At 46.8% G+C, this 11,776-nt stretch overlaps 1 protein-coding gene across 1 annotated transcript; it reads right to left on the bottom strand.

Moving 5' to 3' along the window:
• Nucleotides 1-236: 236 nt before the first annotated feature.
• On the bottom strand, nt 237-10,902 carry kpnb3 (karyopherin (importin) beta 3). Its single transcript, XM_053863041.1, has 26 exons — nt 10,752-10,902; nt 8,868-8,948; nt 8,100-8,292; nt 7,913-8,015; nt 6,859-6,955; nt 6,678-6,782; nt 6,411-6,533; nt 6,204-6,324; nt 6,055-6,142; nt 4,693-4,799; nt 4,454-4,578; nt 4,295-4,384; nt 4,046-4,219; nt 3,312-3,530; nt 3,155-3,238; nt 2,954-3,086; nt 2,760-2,881; nt 2,597-2,693; nt 2,281-2,453; nt 2,084-2,195; nt 1,952-2,007; nt 1,707-1,829; nt 1,425-1,644; nt 1,123-1,351; nt 900-1,041; nt 237-833 (listed from the first exon to the last, which is right to left on the bottom strand). Exons 1-26 carry the CDS (start codon nt 10,827-10,829, stop codon nt 747-749), a joined length of 3,282 nt encoding a protein of 1,093 aa, XP_053719016.1. The 5' UTR covers nt 10,830-10,902; the 3' UTR covers nt 237-746.
• Nucleotides 10,903-11,776: the final 874 nt, after the last annotated feature.

Genomic DNA, 11,776 nt, shown 5'->3' with positions numbered 1-11,776 from the left:
TCCATTGCATGCTGCTGTTTTAATATGCATTTTAAATGGCTATTTGCCAGGTCGAGTGGCAGCCACACACACACCATGCCCTCCAGACTCTAGTGTCTTCAGTCTCCAAATAGACCCAAGCTCCTCAACTGCCATAGGGCTCAGTTTTAGCTACTAACATCCACAGTTTGTGACCAAAATATGACAACCAAAAGAACAAATACAGGAGAAATGCATGTCAATCTGAAGAGCCAGTATTAATTTGCCAATGGAATTTTATTGACTTTTTTTTTTACTGGGATTCCATCACAAACCTGCAGGGCTGAGTATTTCCCAACACAGTTACACTCAGCCATATTACCCCGTCGGTGCTACTGCTGAAGGGGACGAAACTGTGGAAGATTCATGGATGTTTGCTTAAAATTTGTAAATTCCCAAATACAGTTATGTCAAGTCATAGTCTATATATTCTACAGTTAGTCACTGAGACATGCTGTTACCTTGGAGACAATCCCCATCAGGCAACACCAAACAAGAAGAAAAAAAAATTAAAAAAATAGTTCACAGAAGAGGCAGTGATCGCCCAGTGTGCATTCCACTTCATTCAGCAGTTCAGTTCATGACCCTTTTCTGTCCCCTAATGTCCCAAATGTCCAACCTCCTTCCTCGGGTTGGCAGCATATGGATGCGGTGGAAAAGTGGTGGAGCCGGCGTCACTACAGGTCACAGCAGGAGGAAGAAGGCGGCGTGTTGAGTAGAGGAAGGGATCAGGCGGTGCTCAGAAGGTTTTGTAGGGCTTTCTGCTGCGTCTCGTTCAGAGAGGACACGCACTGAGACCACAAGGCTCCAGAACCCTGAAACACCAGACCACAGTGGTGAGCAGCTGGAGGAGGACTCCCATGAGAGCCAGTTGGACTCACCTGGACTTGTCTGATGACGTTGGCCAGTCGCTTGCTGCATGCGTCTTCACTCTTGATGGACTCGCTGGCGACACCATCAGCAATGATGAGGAAGATCTTGGGAAGGTTGGAGTTGTCGGGGCCCAGAACGATGGGATTGTTGCTGCAGAGACCAGCAGTAACATCAGAGAAGGCACCTCTAGGGACGTAGCTGCAGCTGAGGATCTGGGGGGGGGGGGGTTACCTTTCGATGAGGTCACACAGGAAGTCAAACGTGTGGACAGCTTCCTCTTTGTCCTCATTCAGAGGCAGCCAGCTGAGCCAGTGTGGCAGGATGGCGTCCACGTTGGCACACTCTGGTCTAAAGCGCAGCACTTTGCCCACAGCTGAGATGCAATTCTCCGTCGCATTGACGTTCTCTTTAGAGCGCGAGTCTCCAGCTTGGATGGTTTGGAACAGCAGAGGCACGGCATCTGAATCAGAGGAAACAAAATAATGAGCAGTCAAATAAATAAAGAACCAGCTATGTGGAGAAGCAGAACGTACCCATGCAAGCGGCACGGTAGCTCTCCCCTCCAAACTGAGCCATGACGCCGACACCATATGCCGCCGCCTGCCGGACCTCGGGCTTCATGTCCGTCAGCGACTGCAGCATGGACTGCAGGAAGCAGCCGGCATATTTGAAAGAGGACGGGCTGCAGTGCTCCACCACGTCGTCGAAGATGCACAGGCCCCACTGCCTGTCGGCCCACGGCCTCTCTGGTAACTGAAGTACATGAGCCAGCGTTACACATGGCCCAGCAATGAAGCCCAGCAGTTTCAACTTACGATCAACTGCACGATGAGCTGCAGCAGCTGCTCGAACCACGGCAGAGCATTTTCCTTGTAGCTGCTGAACACCGAGTGCAAAATGTCCGACACTTTGGTCAAGATGTAAACGTCATTCTCATCCTGCCAGACAGTTTCAAACCTTTTAGGAATTGATCTTGTGAAGGTGAATTTGATGTACATTGAATCCTTGACAACCATCGTGCCACTGGATCTTCTAACAGCAACCTGACTGGGTGACGCACCTCATCCTGTAGCGTTTCTTCCACCTGCTCGTCATAATCTTCATCTTCTCTCTTGGCTGCAAAGCAGTTGGGTGTGAGAGCAAAGCTCAAACCAACACGTCATTCGCCACAGAGCCCCGTCTTAGATCCCACCTTGTCTTAGCTCCTGGTTCTTGAAATGCTCCTCCAGCTTTCCCTTCAAAATGCCACCCAGCTCCTCAAAGTGGGCCTTGTTCAGGCAGCCGTCTCCCATCAGCTCGATGCACTTTAAAAAGAACAGAAAAAAAACAAACCACCATCAGTATAAAGCGCAGATCAGCCACAAATGTTTTCTTTGACCACCTCCCCACCTTGGCAAAGGAGTGCATTATTTCAGAGAGCACGTCCGAGTCTGGCTCGGTGCCGATGGCCTTGATGAGGGCATCGCACATGAAGAGCCACATCTCCGTCAGGTACTCCGGACCTCTGACTCGGGCACACTCCAGCAGCAGGGGCATGGACTCGGCAGCCGCCACTCGCACACGTGTCCGCGTCAAGGAGAAAACATTTATCACTGTGCTGAAGACGCGTTAAATCCTGTTCTGATATAAGATAAAAGGCAAAACGATCCGTCTGCCCACAAAACACACTGGTGATAGTGACCAGCAGGAAGTGAGCTAAGGATATCATCATGGAAGTAGAACTTGAGGAGCGGAACCATCAGCTTGACCACCTGCTCTGTGTACTCCACGAAATCCTCCTTCAGCTCTTTGGCATAACACACCTGAAACAGACGGAACATTAGCTGGCGTGTCAACTTCCACATGCAGACCATTGGGTGGAGGGTCACCAGCATCTGGCAGGCGGTGGCCTTCTCCTCCAGCCCGGCTGTCTTGATTCCAAAACTCTGCTGATCTCCCAGATTCACAAACTCCCAGCCGTCATCCTCAGATATGTTCTCCATGTCCTGAGCTGCAGGACAGTGACACGGTCAGTTCCATGGTGACGGTCGGTTCAGACTGGTGAATGTTTTCCTAGGCTTACTGTCCAGCAGCGCCACCTCAGGCTTGATGGAGGCAGTCTTCATCAGGGGGCCCATGACCACCGGCAGGTACTGCTGGAACTCCTTACCCAGGATCTTGCACATCCTCGCCCAGGCCGATATCATGTACGATATCTGGACCACAGGGATGAGTTAAAGGACCAGCATGGCGAGATAAGCTCCGGTGACAGCCGGCCCATTACCTGGGGATCGTCGTCCTCCAGGTCATTGAAGTCCGTCTGAGTTTTGAGGAGCAGCTGCATGACGGCCGAGGCGTCCAGCATGAACTAGGAACAGAGGAGCCCTCACTACGCAGCCCTCATTTATCTGCAGCCGAGAACACAGGCGCCTCAGTCGTACCTTCTCCTTGCCGACAGCCAGTCCGATGAGGCTGATGCACTCGATGGTTTTCCCTCGCAGCAGCCGCAGCTCCTTCTGCACCGCGTTCTCCACAATGTGTTTCAGTGAGGGCATGAACAAGTCGTAGTACGGCACAAACTTCTCTTCTGCTGTGTCTGCCACTGAGGCGATGGATGTCACAACCTGCTCCAGGACCAGTTTGGTGCCCTTCTGGATCAACTGCGACAGCCACAGGCGCAAGATTGTCAGGAGACCACCAACGTTATCGTAGTTTACCAAAACTAGAATTGTAAATCATTTTTGTTAGATGAAATTGAGATTTTCATAAAGCGATAACTGTTTACGAGACGAATCAAAACAAACTCCAATTATAGCAAAATCGTCGTCCGTCTTTCTCATAAAAGCATTTTGAGATGATTTAAAATCTATTTTGGATCGGCTGTCGGCCAGGTGTGGCATGTCGAGTCCATGATGCCACTTGTGTTGACAACCAGACAACGCCGACTCGTGGTCGGCACAAGTTTCAGCTTTCCATACATAATGCTTTTCTTTACACATTGTCTTTTGTTGAGTTTCTATTACTGATCTGACTTTTGTTCAAAAACTGAAACTACTAGCCAACCCACTCTATAAACTCACTAAAACTAACGGACAAAAATTCAAAACTAAAAACTAGTGAAATATCCCAAACAATGATAACCTTGACAACCAGCAGGGGTGAAGGGAAGACTCACCTCCTGCAGCTTGGCAACCATGATAACGTGAAGGTGTTGAACTAAACTGTCCAGATATGGAACAAGCAGAGCTTTGGGGCAATCTTCAGTGAAGTTGATGAGAGCGGCAGCAGCATGAGCCTGAACACGAGGGTTACTCTGGTCCTCCATCGTCTGGAGCAGAGCCGATATCACCTGTAGGGGGCGTGGCATCAGGCATGTTAATCTTTGCTGACACTCTTCAGTTGACCTTTGTGGCCGCACACTGACCTTGTCGTGGAACTTCTTTTGAAACGTGGGAGCAAAGTCAGTGGACATTTGTCCAATGGCATTGCAAGCAGCATATCTAACTCTGGGATGCTGAGGACAGACAGACGCATGAGTAGGAATCTTGTAGTAATTTAGCCCAGATGAAGGGCGAGTACACACCGGGTCTGAGCAGAAGATGAGCACCAAGCTGACGATCTCATTGAGAATGGTCTCCATCTGCTGGTGGCAGCCCTCACCGATGGCAGGGAGAGCCATCAGCCCAGCATGCCGGTACTTCCAGTCAGCTAGACAACAGAAGGCAGACAGGAAGAACGTGTTAATCCAGGCACCAAATTAAATACAGAGACGTATGACAGGGATCATATTTCACCAAAGTTGACTGGAAGAACTGCACTTACGGTTCTGCAGCATCTGCATGATGTGTTGTTTGATCATGGGTAAGATGATCTTTCCACCCAGGCCACAGGCAATCCTGTCCAGGGCGCACTCTCCAGCTACAGCGTTGCTGTCGGACGACAACACCTTTTAGACACCATCTGATCACATGCGCCTGAGAATTCTCAAAACTGCTCGGGTGTTGACATGGACAACTGTTTCACTCACAGTTCACGCCGACAATCAAGGGACTAGGAATGGGCATTGAGAAGTGGTCCCTATTCAGAACCAGTTCAAAACTGTCAAATTCCCTGGAATACTTAAGAATTCCAGTTCCTCTCATTGATTCCCGGCTGTGACGTCCGTCACTAATCTCTGCCGTCGGATGTTCACAGAGCAGCGTCAACGCCAGCCGCAGCTCATCAGTTATGGAGGAGGTTAGCCGCGACGGATGGTAAAGTGGTCATAAGGTTTCGTTCCATTGGCAGAGAGAATGTAGCTTTAGGACAACCGAATGCCTTCGACAGCACGGTATAATGAAAGTTTTGTTTGATCAGTGACAGTGGACAACCCTGAGCTAACAGCTATGTTGACGGTTAGCATGATGCTATCTGTTGTCAGACGAAATTGATTTGTTTTTAATCATGCCACACACATCTGATTTGCACTACGACTGTGCTTGTTTTTACAGTGGCGTAGAGGTGCCGCCAGTCAGTCTCCTCGGGAAACGTCTGGTTGTCCTGCACCAATCATAACCAGAACCAAGGTCAGGAGCTACACTGATCACATCATTTCTGATGTCATGTTTGTGTTGTTCAAATAAGACTCGAGTAGATATATCAAATTAGGTACATATACAGCATGTACATTGATGTTTTAAATTCTTCACATGAACCAATGAAGACCTCAGTTTAAAAGAACTGGAGCTCTCTGTCAACTGTTTCATGGCTCAGGCGTCACAGGGTTCATTTCAGTTCCAGATCAGACAGCACGATTCATTCCGTTTCCTGCTTTTTGAACTCTAAAAGACAGTTTCTCAAGTCCCCTTGTCAATTGTGCAACACAGTTTAAAAAACATCCTCTTTGATCCTGATTTGACTTAACTCACATTATAAAAGTTTCAGAGAGTAGCATCCCAAATGGAAATGCTCTAACATAAAACCCATATCTATTGATACTAATTGACCCATTTCTCATTTTGTCCACCCCCATTAAGAATCGATGAGAATCACTAAAAAAACAACAAAAAACACGAATTGCTTAGCAATATCGATGACAGAATCGGAAATGTTAAAATCTTATCGATCCAAGGAGCCAAGACTGCTGCCAACCTTGACAGGACAGGGACAGTGCATGCGATGCTGGCCCAGTGTCTGAAGTATTACCTGTCAAAGTCATCGTCCTCCAATTCATCTGCCAAGGCCCACTCATCATCCTCGTCCAAGTCGACCATCATTGCCAGCATCTGGGGAACTGAGAAACCATCATTAACATGCTAGCCATCAGCAGACTGTGATGTTTAAGAGGATCATACTGCTCTGAGCCACGATGGACGTGTGTTTCCTCAACATAGCAGCAGCAGTTTCGGATAATGTAACGATGACCTCCAGCGCCAACTGTCTCTGCATGTTGGTCAGGTTCGTGTCGGCACATAGCTGAGTGAAGCAGGAGGCAAGTGCAAGTTCTGAACACGTCCTCCCACATGTTGAAACACTAAGCCCTTTCATATCACTAAACTCACCTTGAGACAAAGTTGCAGCGCAGCCTCCAAGTGGGGTCTCAGATATTTGGGGGCAGTGTCCGCAATCTCCACAAAAGACTTGAGTACCGAGTCATCTCCTTGGTAACATGACTCATTAACAGACTAAATCAGGACGAGAAGGAGGAGCCCTCAGTGAATTGAGTCAATACACAGTGTTCCTACATTAGTCAAGTTGTTGACAGCTACTGGTGTTCAGCCATGTTAATAACAATGCTATTGGCTTGGAAGTAAAAAAAAGGCTCTTACCTGAAGTATTCCTGGGAGTAGGTCAGAGAAGTGCCTCAACAATGCTGTATTGCTTTCATTGGACAGAATGAAGGAGCATGCCGCTCGAGATGCCAACATTCGGATCTGAAGGTCATAAATAAACTTCAGGAATATTTTCGAAATGAGAACAAAATGTGAAAGATTGGACTGGACATGTGACCTGTGGGTTAGCCTGGTCCTGCATACACTGCACCAGCATGCGCTTGATAACATCCAGATAGTGCTGTTGCTGGTTACCAAATATTCCAGGGAAGTTGCTGCAAGTACCAGAGACAATGTCAAGGTAGAAGCAAACTGAATAAAGCAGTAGTAGCTACAGCATCCCGCCGTTTAGATAAGGCGATATTAGTTACTACTTCACATAAATAGATGGCAGACACCTGTAACTTCCAACATTTAAGGGTTGGTGTTCCTATCAAAGCTGAGTCGTTTAAAAAAACAGAGCAAATTAGACAGCATCTGATTCAGAGGAGTGAGATTGACGCTCGGACGGAGATCATGGAGTGGGACAAACAATGATGGCAGTGGTCGGCAGTGCTGCTTGTGCAGATAGTGCCTGTTCACTGTTCAACAGCTCCACAAAAAGCACATTCCGGAGTCGATTCATGGTCGAGGCCACGGTAGAAAATACAGCGCAGCGAGTGGTGGATGCAGCCGCAGTGATAATGCCCAGCCAACAGCAGCAGCAATGTTGGAATAAAATCACTAGTTAATCAGGTAAAAATCTGAAGTGGACAATGGCTGGCGCCAGGTGATGTCACAATATACACATTAGATGTTAAATTCACTCCTATCCCCAAATTTGGGCCCCAATGAAGTTCCCCTTTAAGGTCTAGCCTCATCTCTAAATGTTCAAGCCACAGCCTTTCAACATAGTGACAAAGATGAACGTTGAGTTTGTGAGTTGCTGAGTTCCATCACAAGATCAACAAAGTACTTTGATTTACAGGCAGAGACTCAGATTGTGTCTGTGTCAGCTTCAAAGGGTCAAGCTTACATTATGCTTCTAAATTCTGTCAGTCTAAAGAAGAGCGTTTGCTCCATTGAGAAACGCACCAAACGATTTCAGTTACAAACAAGCACACAGCCTTTAGAAACTGTAAATGAAACCATGTCAGAGAAAGTACAATGTACATTGCCTGTGCAGCACTAATTCAAATCACCAAATTATACACAGTACCTCCACAACTACTTGTGCCTCACAGTAAACTCACCAAAAAATGTGAAGGGCTCCTTCTCTTAGTCCCACATTGTCAGAGTTAACCGACTCAAACAAAAACTTCAGCACCTCTGGCCACTGGTTGTTCCCATCGTCATCTGCAGGAACAAGGATACATATTGTACAGGAATGGGACACAAACAAACACCAAACCAAGCGAGCAGCGTTGCTGCAGCCTTTACCGATGAGGTTGCGTGAGAGCTCAGCAGCAATGTCGCAGACCTTCTTGCGGAGGTTTGCTGAGGTCTCCTGCTGGATGTCGGCCAGCAGCTCTGCTTTGATGGCCGTTTGCATGTCAGGGGTCAGATTGGGGTAAATTTCCTCGAAGGAAGAAGAGACAAGCCGTCGCAGCAGCACTGCTGCCATCTGCCGGACCTGACAAAACAATCGTAGTAAATAGACGTCCATCAGTTTAGAACTCATCTGAGAGTAAAAGAAGAAAATGACTAAAATGAAAATCGGTCCATGAAATTCGCTTTTCACAGAAATGTGTGTGCAACATTTGCTTTTATGAAATAATTTGCTGTGCCTGCACCATAAAAACTCCCGGAAGACATGAGTTGTCTGCTAAACGGGGCATTTTACGGTGTTGCCACCCAGCGCTTAGAAAAGAAGCTCACGAGAACATAAACCCCAAAAATGTGCAATGATACTAGGAGCATTAGTTAGGAAAATAACATGTGTCTTCGCAACTCAGAGTTTGGGCATACTTGGGTTTACTTTGACCACCAGCTGCTTGCGCCTCATCCATGCTTCCTCAGATATTTTTAGTCATGAAAGCTGAGCAGGCAAACAGTTGACAGATTGGGAAACACAAATTTCATTCATTCTGTTGGCCTTGTGTGGCATTCTCCCTTTCATCTGACAATACGATATTGGTCTACATTTCTCAAAGCCAACATGCCAAAAAAAGTGCATATGGATTCCCCCAACCCCCAAATGAAATGCACCTCTTCAGCAGCAGAAGCATCTCTGACAGCTTGCAGAAGAAAGGTAACCTTCGTACAGTCCGGGAGTGGGTCATAAGTCTCCTGCAAACAATCACAACATAGTCAAGAATTTACCACAGTCACTCACTAAATTCCATTTTAGTACGCAAGCGGTGAAATGTGAACATATTTCACAAGAGCAGTGATTCTCTTCGAGTTGTTTTGCATCCTTCACGTCAGTCATCTTACAAAAAAAAAAGAGAAAACAAATAGATGGGGCTTTAAGTATCCAGTCTGGTCCAGGCTCCGATACTAAAATTTGGACCGCAAACTGACAATCCATACAGTGAAGAGTTCTGATCATGAGTAGGACTCAGCTCTGCTAGCTCAATGCAAACAGTTCCTCACAGTGTGTGTGTGTGTGTGTGTGTGTGTGTGTAGAGTGATGGGGTTCTATTCAGGAAATCCAACATAAAGTACATGTAAATTGTTTACACATGACATGTACAGTCCGTGCACGTCATATGTCGGCAAACACGCCAACATGTCTGAACGTAATGCTGTAAATAACTCAAAAAAGGAAGTATATTAGCCAAGTGTAGGAAACACTTGCATCGTATCAAATGCTGTATTGAAACTTTGTATTTGAATTGCCCAAAATGTTGTGTGAAAGGTATTAACTTTTTCTTTCAACATTTTGGGTAACCACAGCCCGTCCTCATTCCTGCTCTTACAGTGGATTGGGCTAAGAGAGTGATGACTAAACACCTAGTTGACTCATGAAACTGCTGGTAACTAATTTAATAGTCACTTATAGCCGACTAGTTTTTGCGGCCCTAAAAACAAAACAGAACTGGTATTCAAATCCACAGATCAGATGAGGAAAAAAGTGGAGCATGGAACCCTAAGTTTATTATTACCTACTAAACTGTCAAATCAGAATAGTCAAAAATACTCGGGTTATAAGGATGTGATTGAAGATTATTTTTCTTGTTCAGATGTTTAAATAAAGTTTGAATGATGGTTCATACACAAAACAAAAATGTTGGTGACCAGGTATGATGTGTAAACATTAAACTAGGAGGTCATCACTCCTAAAGGCCGTTCATAGAGCATTTACTGCATCATCAGGACTGTTCAACGTTCAAAGGTAGCACTCACCAATGTCATTTAAGGGAAATAAAAGAATGTCATGCCCATTAATAGGCATCGACGCAAACTCGGATGGTGGAGCTACATCGAGGCACGAGCCCATTGACGAGCAACAACGTCAGGAGTTTCGAGCAGCACAATAGCCATCTTTAGTGGGAAGAGTTGGAGTCAAGTCCACAGATATTTCTTTTCGAAGAAAGCGATAATGTGGGTAAGAAACCGAGCCCAATCCTCGTCCAAACAGAACAACAAAGTGAAATCACAGGACTTGGAGTGATGAATCCATCTCAATACACAGAAGGCCACTGGTGGGAAACGAGCAAGAGCTCATCCTAACGCTGCCGGGAGTAAACATGGAGTGTTGGTCCAGTAACTGTACAGCATTTCTTCGAAGGAACCGTGGTGTTCGATGGCTTGTGTCGTCTTTTAATCGTTAAAACACGAAACAAGCTGGAGGCTACCTTAGCTAAACACTACTTCCTGTATTCCTCACACGAAACGACGTGGACCATTTATGCAAGCAGACGTAGAGAGCACGTATATTAGTGGTTGTAGTGTTGAACTTCGCCATTTTGGTGAAATGTCGCGGCGGCGTTGAGTTGATATAACTACGCAACATGGTGGTGCGGGTTAGCATTAGCCGCTATCTGGCTGGTCGCGCTCAGCGTCAGCCTTTCGACGCACGTGGGCTGCAGCCTGAGCGCGCGGCCGGGCGCTCCTCGCCGTTCCCCCCCAGTGTCCCGCTTGCTTTACCTCGGCCTGCTTCCTGGAGCTGTTGTCAGGGCTCATCAGGTTCCCCAGCAAAACGTTGAACTGCTGCTGTTCCGCCATGGCAGTTGGATAGAGAGACAAGCCGGGTGGAGACGCGGCGACTTGAGCCCGGCAGACGGAGTTTGGGCTACAGAGAGCCACCGCCGTCTGATTTGTCAGCTTTGAGTGCTTCTTCTCGATTCCTATTGGCCCAGAGCGCCTTCACTCGACTGATTCCTGCATCCCATTGGCCGCAGTGGACGCCCAAAAGTGAATGACTGGCTGTTATTCGCCAAGTGGGAATGAGTAAAACGCGGGAAATGGGGCTTGAGATGCCTTTCACATTACGTATTAATGTGATACTGGAGCACGAGACACGGCGCTTAGGTTTGTCATGTTAAAATGCTTGAGACTGCATTTGCTCTCAGTCAGTGTCTTTTGCTCATACCCTGTGTGTGACGGCCAAACAGGGCGGCAACAGGTGTAGAACATGCTTTTTCGGATCAAAATCCTTCTGGCTGCAGCATCGATCTGTACAAAACATTTTTCAATGGCACGTGACTCTGATTTATGTAGCCTTTTCTACGCAATTTTAAAGAATGATTTATGATTAACACATTCATGACAAAACAAATGAAGCCCACACAACGCACCAACTTAGATGTATCTGTCAGGGGTGACAGTGATCATGTGTTCCTCAGAAGTGTGTACTGACCCAACGGCAGCTTCGGGTCACACCATGCCCTTGGAGTAGCTCGCTGTTGCTCAAAGGTTGATGCCCCCTGGTCTAAAATGTGTGTCCTCAAAGGCTCATTCTGGCTTGAAATGGTGCACAACACTACATATGCATTTGCCGATCACTGCACACACTTGTAGATTTTCTGCAGCAGAAGCCAGTAGATTTTATGTGCAGTGTTGAGACCTGATATATACAGACCACGCATTCACAGACCACTCTTTCTTTCTTTCATTCTTTGGCTACTTTAATGACCCCATAAAAACCTTCTACTACTCTATGCAACCTCATA

This window comes from Synchiropus splendidus, chromosome 1 (assembly GCF_027744825.2).
Source record: "Synchiropus splendidus isolate RoL2022-P1 chromosome 1, RoL_Sspl_1.0, whole genome shotgun sequence".
Classification (NCBI taxonomy): domain Eukaryota; kingdom Metazoa; phylum Chordata; class Actinopteri; order Syngnathiformes; family Callionymidae; genus Synchiropus; species Synchiropus splendidus.
Note: the sequence above shows the minus strand (reverse complement) of the source record. Positions and strands in the feature narration are given on the sequence as shown.